Source organism: Tamandua tetradactyla, chromosome 1 (genome assembly GCF_023851605.1).
Source record: "Tamandua tetradactyla isolate mTamTet1 chromosome 1, mTamTet1.pri, whole genome shotgun sequence".
Classification (NCBI taxonomy): Eukaryota; Metazoa; Chordata; class Mammalia; order Pilosa; family Myrmecophagidae; genus Tamandua; species Tamandua tetradactyla.
In genome coordinates, this window is record NC_135327.1 from 185,674,527 (window position 1) to 185,689,989 (window position 15,463).

Here is a 15,463-nt window from a genome sequence, read left to right on the forward strand (position 1 = left end):
ATAAATTTTGCTGATATGAAAGACATGGTCATGCTGTGCAGATGTGACAATGCACTTTTCTAGTGTATATACATCTAGCTATGCTTTATAGCACATTTTTCTGTTCCAATAAGCCAACAAATCTTGTGGCTCATGATTAAAAAATAGATTCGCTTGAGGCATATGCCTTAGAAGCACTTGGAAGGGAATTTGTTCAAGGGTCTGGTGGAAAGGGGAAGGGAAAAACAGTGGCTACCTTGGAGACCCTGTTCATGAGCTTGTCATTCTCAAGATGTAGCTTTAAGGAGAGAACAAAGTGAGATCTGGTGTTCTGTGGTGGGCAGATCAGAAACTGACTGATCTTTCTCTTGCTATCAGATACTGTGGCCAATAAAGTTTATGTCTTCTATGAGTTTTCTGCCACCCAAGTGAGTAGCAAATTTTTATGAATCTTACATGTGGACTTTTGTTTGAGCATTAGCTTATGTGTGTTTATGTATGTGTGCCATTATATTTGTGGCTTCCTGTGTACTTATGACTATAGGTGAACAGTATCAATTTATGACTTAACTTCCAATACTGGAATCATTTGTCTTAGCAAAAGAAGGCAATGGTATAGATAAATATAAACCGTCCATATTTCTAAATACATTAAAAATTTTTTTTTCTGTGTGTGTGTTTGAAAGTTTTTTACTTTGTTACTTTGATTATTCAAATAAATGTGTGCTTCTTAAGCATATATTAGTAGGGTGAACAGAGAAGCATTTTGAGAGACTGGGGGTTACAGGTCAAGGATGGAATATTTGAGCAATTTAAAAATCTGTATGTGACAGGGAGTCCTCTGTGTTTGTTTGTTTTACAGAACCGCTTGGATATGAAAGTTGTACAGTCAACCTACAAAGATCCTAATAATTTAGCATTTAAAGAGATCAAAATTCTTGGGACCCAGGAACCCAGCAACATTACAGTAAAACGCAATGATGTCCTAATTCAAGCTTCTCCAAATGTCACTTATGATGCTAACTTACAGGTAAAAGTCTGTTTAGTTGAAGTGGTTTGTCGATAATTCTTCTTAGTATCATGGTGTTCCTTCTTGCCAAGGTTGCGTGAACTCCTGAAGGACCAGCTCATGTACTCTGAGACCTGTGGGAGGTAATTCAGAGGGTTGGGAAAGAAAAACTGCAAGGACAAGGCCAGAGCTAGTATGAATGAGGAAACTGCTAAAACCTGGGATAAGGTAAAATAGCATTTTCATGCATATGCCCGTCTTTGTCCCTCTGTCTGTCTCAGTTTGCTCTCTCTGACTGGGTATTTTGAAGGATGTGTACGTGAGTACAAACTGAATAATTTTTTTCAATATATTAATATAGAAACTGAGGAACTCTTTAGTCCTTTGACATTTTGGTATTAGGACACAGTTTATACACATGAAAATTTGGAAAGGGGGCAAAGCACCCAAAGAAACATATAAGGCAATGTTTGTTGCTTCCTATTGAAATGGAGCTCAAAGTATATTAAGGAATGATGAGAAAAAAAGAAAGGAAGAAAGAAAGAAAGAAAGAAAGTCACAGATGGGCTCAGGGGGTCTGAAGCTTGAGTTTACTTCAGACAGACTTCAGACAACTTATTCTTATCCAGATCCTACTTAAATACTGCTGGGTGACAAAAGGCATGCATGCATTTCTTGAAAGAACAGAGAGCTTATTTTTCAGTGCTCTCTTCCTTCATACTTAACATAACCATTTGGGGTAAACATTCTCTTCCTCCCAGACTGCTCTACATAACAATCTCCACAGTTTACTGCCGCCATCCTGAGGCCAACTGCTTCCAACAAATTCTGCAGGTCTTGTTTTAACACTTGGCTCCTACAAATGTTAACCTGAGTTATGCCTATTGTAAAATCTGCAAGAAAACTTGTGAATTTAATGTCTGAGGCTTAATGGGTAGTTGAGCAAAACTGCGTATAGGAGGCAGGGCTAATGCTGGGCTTCGAAAGATAGTGTGTCAGGTAGCTGTTGTTCCTGTTGACTACCTGTAACAGGAAACCTAGAAAAATAGTGACTTAAACAAATTGGTTTTCTTCTTTATGCCTGAAGTTTAGAAGGTGGTCAGTTGCTAGAATTGGCTCAGTGGTCCCAAGTAGTCAGGCTTGAGGTCTTCTCTTGTGGTTAGGGATGGAATTGCTTAGTTCCAGTCACCATGGCCCTATTCTAGCAGAAGAAAAGAAGCAACAGGAAAGAAGAAGTAGAGGTGCAGGGTCAGGCCTTAAATGAAAAAAGAAGTCCTTGGCCAACTTCCCAGTGGATTTGCAATTATCCGTCAGTGACCACTGCTGTACTTCATAGATTACATGTGCTCAGCTTATGGAGGGGTCTTAGGTGTCAGAATGAGACGTTCAGACTTGATTTCATTCTCAAAGTGTTGTATATTGATTTTTGAATCAAGAATGCGACGTGGTGAAAGCATTTTTCTTGGGTGGAGTTGGAGGATTAATTGAATGGGAAGTACAAGACGAATTTAGATTGGGAAGAGACTGGAAGCAGGATGATAATTTTTAGAATGTTATTTTATTCCTCTAGACAAGTAAGAACTTTCACTATGGAAATAGTTATTTAAAGAAGAAACAAACATAGAATAATATATAGGGAGTAGTCAATATTTGAGTTGGCAAGTGGAACTCAAAGAAGAAGGTAAGTTTAGAACTTCTAGGCTTGGAGAAACTAGGCTAAGAACTTCTAGGCTTGGAATGTTAGAAATGGAAGGAAACGATGATCTTGCTAACTCACTAATTTTGCTGATTTATCAACTAATTTTGTTGATAAAACTGAGACTCAAGGAATTGAAATAATTTTTCTAGGTTTCCACAGCAGAATGAGGGTGAGAACACAGGCCACATAATTCTTACTCCTATGTTCTTTCTACTACTTCACGCTAACAGGGGACCCTGGTTTAGTGATAAGTGAGGGTAAAGAGAGAAACTCGATTTGGGATAATTCTGTGTGTGCTTTTATGTGATGTGCTGCAAGTGGAAGTACAGAAGAGAACCTTACTGACAAAGTAAGAAGAAGGAAGAGGAGTCAGGGTAGGAGAGGAAAAGTGTGCTCACAGAGGGTTTTATTTGACCTAATTCTCTTTAAAATGTTACATATAAGAAACTTGCGACATTTGCTTTGTGGCCATTGGAGAATTCTCCCTTTTTGTCTCTTCATATAAGCTCCATATCACTTGAATTGATGAGAATCTGGTCTGATTTCTATTTTCTGTCCTTAGAAATGTTTCAGATCTTATAAGACCTTTTGCTAAAGGATGAATTTCCTTGTCACTTTCTCCTTCCTATAGGTTGCTCTTATCACAGAACTTAATCTTGTCTTGGGAGAAGCCTACACGGTGGAATGGGGCCTGAAGATAAGAGATGCAGAAAAAATAGACTGTTACCCTGATCAGTATGGTGCTAACTTAGAAAACTGTACTGCACGTGGCTGTGCCTGGGAGGTAATAAGGGTGACAGTATCCATGCATATTAAAATCCTCTATACTTAATTTGCCATATTCATGAGCATAGAACTAATGTAATTATTAAAAATTGAGAGAGGGAAAAAATTTCTGAAGGAATCTGAGTTTTTACCTGGATGTGAACAGTAGATGGGACAGGAGTAGGACATTTTTACAGATAGTTTGCTTGAGACTAGAAATTTAACCTTATATCGAAACCAAATGTTATGTAAGCAGATGATCATGGGCTGGCTTTATCTCCCTGTAAATTCTCTTTTGTAACCCCTTTCTACTGGATAATCCTAGATTTAAATGCTGACTTTGTGTTTACTGTTTAGGCATCCAGTTCTCCTGGAGTCCCTTTCTGTTATTTCATCAATGAACTATACTCCGTCAGTAATGTTCAGTATAACTCACACGGGGTCACCGCCGACATCACCTTGAAGTCTCCTCTTTATGCCAATGCTCTGCCCTCAACACCTGTGAATAACCTCCACCTGCTTGTGACCTACCATAAGAACGACATGCTGCAGTTTAAGGTAAGCACAGTATATGGATAAAGTACTGACCAAGCCCTTTTCAGTTCTATTACTTTTTTGTGTCTCTTTGTTTTTAAAATAACATTTATTATTTTCAAACTTTAAAGTTAATTGTAGATACAGAAAACTGAAAAACACAAGAAGCAGAATATACAAACGTCATCCAGAAACATAAGCGGTTTACAGTTTGACATGTCCTTCTATGACAATCTTCTATACATGGTTTTATGTGTAAACACAAAGCTGAGCCTAGTTTGTAGTTAAGATCACACGGAATGCATCAGGAGTTTTTTTTTTTCCTGAGTATTTACCAATTCAAGATCCCAATGCCGTGAATATTGTGATAATCAAGAAGACATGACACCAACTCTATCATGGGGGTGGGGTGGGCGGGGAATGTATTCCTACCTTTCTTAAGGGAAAATTTTTTTTAAAAGACAAAAATGGCAACAGGCCTCCATAGATATCGGAAGTTACATATACCAAATTTTAAAATGAGACAGAAAGTAAAAGTACCACAGGTGTAATGAATCTAAGAGAATTCATTATCAGATCTATATTGAAATAGTAGTAAGGTATGTTTCCACTGAATTATTTTAACAAGTTTTCCTTTGGTATGGCCAAGAGACGTGCACATACAATAAAGACATCAAAATAGAAAGATGAATGCATCTGCATACGTCCCTCCCCTGTACTTTCTTCTGTCCCTCTGCAAAAGTAAGTACATACCGCTCAGTCCTAAATACTGCTCAGAGGCAGCTTAGCAGTTCCATGTCAGATGCTTCTTTTCTGTTTACAAAAGATATTTATAAATTCGTGAATTCACTAGCTCTGCTTTTTATCATACATTGTCATTTCAAGATATCTAAAAAGCTTAGATGTTGTGAAATATAGAATGAATCTTAACTGCAATGAACACAGATATTTTACGAAAAAATGCATATAGTACTATGGTTATAAACTAAAAACTGTCTTCTAGCTATGGAGATGTTAGCAAAGAGCCCTTCCCTTTGCCCTTCCTCTTCTTCTCCCACCATTTCAGTGACTAAGGACAGTGTGTTGTCTGCCTCTAAGAGGTAGGTTAGCAAGGTCACTCCCAGGAGACAGTCCTGCCTATAAACTAACACAAGGCATCTACGTAGGGATTATTTTACTACCTCCATTTTTAATATGCTTTGGACAATATGATTTGTCCTTTAATATGGAGCAATAACTAAAATGTCAATATAGAACAATGGTCAGCTGAACTTGTCTAACAACTCACGGGCAAAGAACCCTTCCCTCTGCACTTCCTTCCCTGCCCCCACCACCACCCTATCAGCATACTGCTTCAAGACATCTAGTTTAGCAATGCCATTCCCCAAATACAGCCAGTCCTCTGAATTCAAAATAAAAATATTTAAAGTGTTATTTTACATGCTCTAGTTTTAGCATATGCTGTATACTTCTAAGCATCTAGTAAGACTAGATGTTTCAAAGACTTTTCTGGTGAATATTTGCTAATTCAAAGTCCCAATGTCACAGTGTACACAGTAGCATTGAAATAAACAGTGCACATGTATCAGAGGGTATAATCTGAAAGTGTTTTCTAAATATGAACATTCTGGCCTACAATCCTTCCCCTTCTCACCTCTATGAGCCCAGTGGTAGCATCTCCAACTTTTAGAGGGGATTTTAACAGTTTTGCTTTGACAAGGAAAATTCTGTCATTTTCGGAACAATGTCTTCCCTATAAGTTCTAACATGAAAGGTCCAAAATGTATTAGTTTACTAATTCTACTTCTGTCATGCACTGGCAATTTCTTTTACATCTAGAAAGACTAAATGATAAAAAATTAGGAGTTGTTTGTCCATTATATACGTTATATACACAGTAGAGTAAAACAAAATGCACAGAACATTTGGGTGTTGGTTTATCTTGGCTGACTATTGACTTACTGGCATAGAGCCCTTGGCACGTTCTTTTTCCTCCTGCCAGTAACAGCACAAACAGAATGTGAACTGCTCTGGAAATAATTTCCAAAAGATGTTTCATATGAATTTTAACAAAGCACTATCTACAAAGTGTGTTAATTTACTACCTTTCTTTTAACATACCTTGTGCACATGTGAACATCATTTCAAATAAGGACTTCAATTTGCCCACTATATACACAGTAGTGCTGAATAAACTACACATGTAATAATGGTTATTTCTCAAAGTGTCTTCTAAATAGAAACATTCTGGTCTAGAGCCCTGTGTTTCTCCCAATCCCTTCTCTCCACCACAACCCACTGGATGAGTTACAGGCAGGTATGCCACTTAGATGTGTTTTTACAATTTCATTTGCAAAAGTTATTTGCAGAAGACAGCCATTCTATGAATTTTAACACAAAGTGTACAAAATGTGTTAGTTTATTAACTCTACTTTTGTCATACATTGACAACCTCTTTAATATCTAGGGACTAGATGTTATAAAATTTGGACTCATTTGTCCAGTATATACACAATATATACATTACAGCAAACTTAAATGAATGTACACAATATATAGGGCAAAGGGTGATTGGAAATTTTCTACTACACAGTAGCAAAACACCTTTTGCAATTTCTTCCCTCCCAACTTCCTCAAACCAATGAACAAGTACAAGAGTATAATGTTCAGAGGTGGTTTAACAACTCCATTCCCAAAAACACTATTTCCCATCAATTTTTTAAAAGTTATTTACAATGTTATCCTACTACCTCTATTTTTAAACACAGCAAGCACTTCTAAATATTTAGAAAGACTAGTATTTCAAATAAGAACTTATTTTTCCATGCATAATAGTATTATTAAATAAAACTGGACACACATAGCAAAGGAGACATCTGAGGTGTCTCCTAAACATGGCCATCTTGGACTCGAACAATTCCCTCCTCACTTCTTTTTCTCCACCACCAGTTCAGTGGGCAAGTACAGGCAAATGTAATGCTGAGAGGTGGTTGGGCAAATCCATACCCAAAAGTCATTATGACAAGCTTTTTCTAATGAATTTCAACACAAAGTATAAAAAAATACCAATTTTATAACCTCTATTTTGTCATACACTGGCAACCTTTTTAACATCTACAGACTAGATTTTGCAAAATTAGGACTTATGTGTCCCTTATATACATTATATATACAGCCAAACAAACTGCACAGTACGTATTTTTCCCCTGTTTCTTCAGGAAGGCATTGTTGGTCCTACGGTGCCAGGGCCAGGCTTGTCCCTGCGAGTCCTGTTCCATGTTACCAGAGAGATTTTCACCCCTGGATGTCATGCCCCTCAGGGCTAAGGGTAGTGATTTTACTTGCAGAGTTAGGCTTAGAGAGAAAGGCCACATCTGAGCAACAAAATAGTTTATTGGAAGTAACTCCTAGGTATAACTACAGGTAGGCTTATATGCTCCACTACAGAAATAAGCTTCACAAAAAGCAGCCTCAAAATCAAGGGCTTGGCCTATTGACTTGGAAGTCCCTAAAATTTGTGACAGTATCAGGATAGAACCCTTCTCTTTTATCCCTCCTTTACCAACCCTGGGGCTACAATGCTTAAAATTTCAGAAGACAGTCTTTCCTAAGAATTTCAACAAAATGTGCAAATGTACACAAAATGTACAAAAAGTATTAGTTTGCTAATTCTATTTTGTCATACCCTGACAGCCTTTAGCATCTAGAAGATTAGATGTAAATTAGGACATGTTTATTCATTATATACACTATGTACACAGTAAAGTAAAACCAAAGCACCAACATAGGAGTAATGGTTACTCTTGCCTCAATACAAACACAGTGACATAGAGCCCCTTGCACCTCCTTCTCCTCCAAAACCAGTGCACAAAATGTATACTACTCAGAGGGGTGGTTTGGCCGTTCCCAAAAACTCCATAATATTTCATATGAATTTTAACAGAAAGATAATAACAAAATCTATTCTTTTACTACTCCTACTTTTAACATGTCAGAAACTTCAGAACATCTAGGAAGAAATGATTTTTCAAAAAAGCACTTACCGTTGTCAACTATGCATAGAGTAGTGAGGAGTAAATGCACACACAGAATGATGGTTATAATATGAAAATATCTTTATATTTTAAATTTGACTGGTCTGGCACAGAACCTTCTTCTTCTCTTCTTAACCTTCTCTTCCACCTTTTCTAACCCACAGAAGAAGTGTGCACGTGTGTCTTTCTGGTGTCACTTCAGAGATAGTCTAAATTCCATTTCAAAGACATTTCTATGATTTTTTCCCTAACAAATGGGGATTATAAGATGTGTGATTTTCTAACTCTATCATACGTTGGCAACCTCTTTACATATAGAAAGCCTAGATGTAGTAAGGTTTTCTTTTAAAAGGTTGGGGGCAGGTATTGAGAGCAGCTGATTAATATCGTATACACTGGCCTTCTTTAAATGGCTAGTAAATATTCCCAAAGGGTGGTGGGCACTTCTTATTGGGCAAACAGAGCCCATTGTTCTATTTCTCTTTTCCGATACCAAGCAAAGCTAACTGCCCACTAACCATTCCGTTGTTTTCAGGTCAAGGAGGCATCTCTTTCAGTTGGGACACAGTGGCCACCCCAAGTCCCTAAATGCATGGCTCCATGGCCTAAAGAGAGGGCTGAGCTTGAGCCCAGGCCTTCTAGGCCCTTTAGTCTCCCCATATCATCTGTGGCCCTTGGTGAAGCCCCCATCTCTTATTTCGGTCATGCCCACCACTTGGCAGGTTTGGGCAGAGAAACCCAGCAACCTGGCCCATGTTTGGAGAGACTATTGCTGCCTCAGGCCATCCTGGGGAGCAGGGAAGGCAGGGTTCCACCGCAACCTCCGGACCTGGACCCACCAGTGGGCAGTCACGGCAAGGACACTGGGCAGAGACAGCAGGCCTCCCCAGGGCCCCCCACCCACCTGCCAGCCCAGGGCAGGCATGGCCTGAGAAAGCAGGCCGTGCTCCCCTTTGGGCTGCGCTCTCTGTGGGAACTCTTACTTTTTGCTTTTTAGTCAAAGTTCCATAACCTTAAAATAAGTTTACCCTTCTAAGTTAATCATGCTACAATATACTAGATCATTATCCTAAGAGCAATGAGAAACCATTGCTTCGACTTGCATCCTGAAAATATTGCCTGGTCTATTGTTAAGGAAAATCGTCAGGAGGACAGGAATGGACATGGAGAGACTGGCTGGTGGGCAATTGTGGTAGCCAGATGAACAATCAAAGTGTTTTGGAGTAGGGTCCAGGAAAGGTGATAGAGAACAGTGGAGGTATTTGAGAGACATTGAGGGGGTAGAATTACAGGATCTGGTCATTGATTGCAAGTAAGTCATAAGGCAGAGAGAAGTATCAAGAATAATTCCCAAGTTGCTGGCTTGAGCCTCTGAATAAATGTGATGTCACTAACCTGAAAAGGTTTGGGCTTGGGGAAAATATGATAATGAGCTCAGTTTTGGATGCTGAATTTGAGATAGGTGTAAAATAGCCATGAAAGTGCAGCAATTTCATTCTCTTCCATGGCTTCAATAACATTGACGTAATTACTAATTCAAGTAACTACAATGGAAGTAATTAGTTGTTTTATGTCTGTTTCCCTACAAAACTGTAAGCTTCTCAAGGACAAGAATTTGTCCTTTCAACTGTGTGTTTCTGAAATTTAACAGAGTCTGGTAAAATGGGTTGAGGGAGGAAATGAAAGAGATCAGGCCAACGTTTGCCTAAAAGGTTTCTACACAATTGGACATCAACCTAGACTATGAATTCTTTTATATCTTCCAATGCAGAATGATGCTCTTCTATATTTGTATCCCTCCCCACAGCTCCTAGTATGGGGTAGGCACCCAATGGGTATGAAATTAATGAACTTCCTTGGATTTCCAACCTTAATTCTTACCTCTACCTATTCTGCCTCATGATCATATAGTAACTCTCTTCAAAGTATGCACCACTTTAATAGTGTGCCTCTGTGTTTGCAATTTACCTACTTGGAATAATATTATATCCTTTCTATGTTTGGTTAGTGGATGCCTAGCTTGTAAGACTCAACCCATATTTCTCCCATGAAACTGTCTTGGTTTCCCAGAAATAGTGTCTGGCATTTTCTACCTTGGAATCTCACAGGACTTCTACAGAGCTCTACATTAGCACATATCACCCAGGTGTTATGGTTCTCTTTTCCATCTCCTGTTAGCACTTGGATTTCTTAAAAACAATAGCCATGTCTTATTCAGTTTAGTGTTTCTAGCATCTCATGCAGTATTAGTCAGGAATATAGTAGATACTTAATGAATGAATTTAGATACCATTTGTTGCCAAGGGCATGTAATCAAATAGAGTTTATGTTTTTTTGGGGGGAGATGTTACTCAATTCAGAAAAGTTTTCAGATATTCACATATATGCATATGCTCACACACAAAGTAATAAATTATACATTCATAAACACCACATTGATTGCAGGCTGATTTTCCTAGGTAACACCAATGACAAAGTGAATGTGTTACTGAATAGGGTCCTTACAAATGAAATACGTCAGATTCAGATAAAATTGTCAACTCTGGCATTCTCCTTAATATTTTAATTAAATCCAAAACATCATGAGTTTAAAGAAAAAAGTTAGCATTCAGACCCTTTGTCAAAGACTACAAGGTTCTTCTATGGGTATAAGTTTTAAGTTGACCTCCTTGCCTCAAATCAATTTCCTCTTGCCCTAGATTTATGATCCCAACCACAATCGGTATGAAGTCCCAGTCCCCCTCAACATACCTAAGGTTCCATCCAGCACTTCTGAGGGTCAACTCTATGATGTTCTCATTAAGAAGAACCCATTTGGAATTGAAATTCGTCGGAAGAGTACAGGCACTATAATGTAAGTGGCTCCCATTCGGATTTGGAGTTAATAAGGCTCTGTATATTCATCACTAGACCCATTGTCCTTGGAAATCTCATGGATGAAAACATCACACTGCCCATTTCCAGATTCATAAACAAGTTATTTCCTTAGAATCTTGTCTTATGAGATATCTTTAACCTTTTGGAATAATTCCTGAAGCAGTTTCATGTACCTGTGGATTCATTCATCAAGTATATATGGATGTCTTCTATAGATTAAGTGCTATTCTAGGTACTGTGGTTACAGATGGATGAAGTCTCTCTTCTCGTGACAGAAGATAATAGGAAAATAGTGACAAAATTTAAGCTGTAGTATAAGTAAAGAAATACAGGTAGTAATAACTGCTATGCAGGAAATAGAGCATAATAATAAAGAGTTATGGAGTGGTTGCTGATTTTGATACTGTGGTCAGAGAAAGCCTCTCCAACAGATGACATTTGAAATAGGACCTGAAGGAGGAGAAGGACCCACCCACATGGAGATACGGGGAAAGTAAAGAACATTTAAGGCAGAAGGAATGATAAACACACAGGCCATGAGGCAAGAGCAAACTTGGCATGTTAAGGACCAGAAACAGTTTAATGGGATTGGAACAGTTTATCAAGTAAAGAGTTAGGTAGAGGGAGATGAAGCAGGAGTGTTAGGTGATCTGACTCCAGATCAGGTGTGGCCTTCAAGGCTTTTTGTAATATTTTAAGGAAAAGCCACTGAAGAATTGTGAACAGAGAAGTAATAAAATGTTAATTACTTTTTTAAAATATCATTCTGCATACTACACAGAAAATAGGTTTTTGGGGTCAAGAGAGGAAGCTAGGGCTGGTGTGGAGTGATAGCACTTGTCATGGTGAGAAGTGATGGGATGTGACATTTTGGAGGAAGAACTGAAAGGAGATGGTGAATAGAGGGAAATAAAGGAATGAAAGATGACTCCTGGGCCTTTATCAAGGGAATCTATGATTATTTTAATCAAATAGAGTTTATGCTTTGTTTGGCAGATGAGCAGATTCTGGGGGTGGAAATTATCTTTGAAAAGTCAGCTGCTTGAAGCTGATAGAGTAACCCATTTCTTTTCCAAATCTACCCTTTTGTGTGGCAGTTGGGACTCTCAGATCCTTGGCTTCACCTTCAATGACATGTTCATCCGCATCTCCACCCGCCTTCCCTCCAAGTACATCTATGGTTTTGGGGAAAATGAGCACACAGCCTATCCGAGAGATTTGAACTGGCACACATGGGGGATGTTTTCCCGAGACCAACCCCCAGGGGTAACGACAGAAACTTTGAAATATGTATCTCTGCCTCTCTCCACCCTCACTGGGTACACTTTGTGCTTCATCTTACCAGACTCAACTTGTATTGTCGTATTCTGTTTTTGGAAAATGGGCCATTTCTCATATTCCTTTGTTTCTCATGGGTTTAATTTATTTCACAGACAAGATTAGAACTCTTAGTGGTCAATTTATTGTGCTTCTTTATCAGCCACAATGTCATTTAACCTCCTACCACTTCTTCCCCATGACTATCCCAGTACAAGAAGAATTCCTATGGTGTGCATCCCTACTACATGGGACTGGAAGAGGATGGCAATGCCCACGGTGTGCTTCTGCTCAATAGCAATGCCATGGGTAAGTTAACGGCGGTGTCCCCTCCTTACTTTTATGAACCAGTCCTTGGGTAACTTTAGAATGTGTCTGGTCTAGCTTTTCCTTGAAAGTCAAGATTATTAAATCTGAGGGACAGTGTTTTTAGTTTGTTCTGCTGTGTTGTGTTGTGTTGTGTTGTGTTTTCTCTGATTAGACTTTCTATTTATTTTGGTTGAGTAGATAAAATGAATTTAATTAACCCAATTCTTTTTTGGTGAAAGTCATATGTGAAGGAATAACAAAACCAAGCAAGCCCTAAATATCATTGAGGTAAGCCAGTGGGAGCCATCTATATAGTTTGAATTAGTGGTGAAGCTGTACGTCAGACCACTCATTTTGCGGGTGGGAGGGGTGGAGAAAATGCATATGGTATATAGGAAAGCCTTAATCAAGGAGTGGAAAAAGAAAGCTCATGTAAAAATTGATGAAATCCAAATAAAGTCTGTACCTAAGTAAATGATGTTATTGTCAATATCAGTTTCCTGTTTTTATCAATATACTATGGTTATGTAAGATTATCATTGGGGGAACCTGGAGGAAATATACATGGGAACTTTCTGTATTATGTTTGGGCATTTACTGTGTATTAAATTATTTCAAAATAATAAGCTATAATAACAATAAAAGCAGAATGACAGAACGTATACTAAGATAATAAAGCACACCAAGGAAATAAAAATCCAGGAAAGGATCCTGTAGATCAGTTCTGTATGTTTCTCAGCACCCCCTGTTAGGCAGTCAACAAATTAAAATCCAGAGATTTTAAAATCTGCTCTAGGACGATGCAATGGTGGCTCAGTGCCAGAATTCTCACCTTGCCTGCTATGCTGGAGACCCAGGTTCAATTCCTCGTGCCCACCCATGCAAAAAGAAAAAAGAAAAAAAAATCTTCTCTAAAAATTCTGCAGTAGGATACCACAAGAAAAGGGAAAAGGTATTAATTTCAGGAATAATTCCTCACCTTGAAGGTTTCCAGCTAGGTTGGTGTTTTCCTATATTTTCAGATGTGACGTTCCAGCCCTTGCCTGCCCTGACATACCGTACTACAGGGGGAATTTTGGACTTTTATGTGGTCTTGGGTCCAACTCCAGAGCTTGTCACTCAGCAGTACACCGAGGTAGGAGAATTCAACTGATTATCATGTACTTATACAGCACATTCTGCAAGTCCAAAACCACCTTAGGTACAGAGATTTTTATTATTCTCAGATAATAACTAGAATTGTTGGTCTTTCTGGGAGCCAGATAGATAATAGAATAAGGAGCAGTAAATATATTTCAATAAAAATTAAATTTCTAGCCTTTCTAAGTATTTCAGAGTGGGGGAAACAGGGGTAGTGGCAATGATGGTGGTGGTTAGGTTGGCTGCTGGATTTGTGGAGTGGCAATGCTTGTGACAATGTCGGACCCTGGTCAGAATGCTTCATATGTATTAACTCTTTCAGTCCTTGCAAAACACTATGAGATGTTTCTTGAAGATGATTGTATAACAATATAGCTTTCATAATGTGACTGCGTGATTGTGAAAACCTTGTGTCTGATGCTTCTTTTATCTACCTTATTAACAGATGAGTAAAACATATGCAATAAAAATAAATAATAGGGGGAACAAATGTTAAAATAAATTTAGAGTGAAATGCTGGTGATGAGTGAGGGGGAGGATGGGGGGTATGGTGTGTATGAATTTTTTTGTTTTCTTTTTATCTCTTTTTCTGAATAGATGCAAATGTTCCAAGAAATGATCATGATGATGAATATGCAACTATGTGATGATATTGTGAATTACTGATTATATATGTAGAATGGGATGATCAAAAGTTACGAATGTTTGCATTTGTTTGATATTTTTTACTATTTAAAAAAATTTAATTAAAAAATGTAAAAAAAACCACCATTATGACATAGAGATTATTAATATCCCCAGTTTACAGATGAATAAACTGAGGTTCAAAGAGATTACTTCAGTTTTGCCCAAGGTCACACATCTGCCTGGGTTGGAGCTTATATGTTAACCATGCATTTTGCCTCCAGATTTTGTGCAATTCACCAGTAAGCTCAACTACCTCTAGGAATCAGCATAAAATCAAAATTTCAAGAAATCCTTGAGAGGGAGCTTAAGTCTAACAGGAAACTTTGCTCTTTGATTCCCCTCAGTTTCTTTCTGGATTTGAATTTGTTGATTGCCTAACTTGGGGTACTGAGAAAATATTCTTATTACTCTATATACAACTTTAATTCAGTTTACCCTTTTTGGGGACTAATATTTCTGTCTATTTTCTAGTTGATTGGTCGACCTGTGATGGTACCTTACTGGTCCTTGGGGTTTCAACTGTGTCGCTATGGATACCAGAACGACTCGGAGATTGCAAGCTTATATGATGAGATGGTGGCTGCCCAGGTCCCCTATGTATGTTCTCAGTCTGTGGTGTATTGGTTCTGGGACCTTATAACTAATCCTAGTTATCTCTATGCCTGGATTAATTTATCTGATTTGGGTGTGTGTGGGGGGGGCTCTACAAAGTTACAAAGTGCTTTTTCATACAATGGCACACTGAGCCCCACCCCAATCCTGTGACATAGGTGGGGTCATTTTCCTTACTTTAGAATGAATGGTGACTCAAAGAGTGCTTTTCCAGTGGAGGAAGAGATAGGGACTCCAGGGCTCTTTCTGCTAGACTATGCTTCTTTTTATTTTACGTGACTTCAAAACATTTAGATGCTCCCAAAGAACTCTTTACCTTAATTAAAAAAAGAATTAACCTAAATTCAATCAGACCATTGTATATATAGTATAAATTCAGTTCCAGCATTTCTCAGGCCCTGCAGCACAGTGTTTCCTCAGCTTTTAGCTAACTATGAGTTGAATGTAATGATCCTGAGACTGGTTTCCAAAGAATATACATATGGAAACAAACTTTGTTCT

General features: G+C 38.3%; 1 protein-coding gene across 2 annotated transcripts in view; it reads left to right on the top strand.

Moving 5' to 3' along the window:
• MGAM (maltase-glucoamylase) overlaps nt 1-15,463 on the top strand; it is a 198,935-nt gene that overhangs the window by 44,842 nt on the left and 138,630 nt on the right. For both annotated transcript variants that reach the window (XM_077148064.1, XM_077148056.1), the window contains exons 24-32: nt 358-407; nt 842-1,009; nt 3,319-3,471; nt 3,810-4,010; nt 10,720-10,874; nt 11,995-12,163; nt 12,427-12,523; nt 13,546-13,658; nt 14,822-14,947. In XM_077148064.1, coding sequence (XP_077004179.1) covers nt 358-407; nt 842-1,009; nt 3,319-3,471; nt 3,810-4,010; nt 10,720-10,874; nt 11,995-12,163; nt 12,427-12,523; nt 13,546-13,658; nt 14,822-14,947 — 1,232 coding nt within the window. The remainder of the gene's footprint in view (nt 1-357; nt 408-841; nt 1,010-3,318; nt 3,472-3,809; nt 4,011-10,719; nt 10,875-11,994; nt 12,164-12,426; nt 12,524-13,545; nt 13,659-14,821; nt 14,948-15,463) is intronic.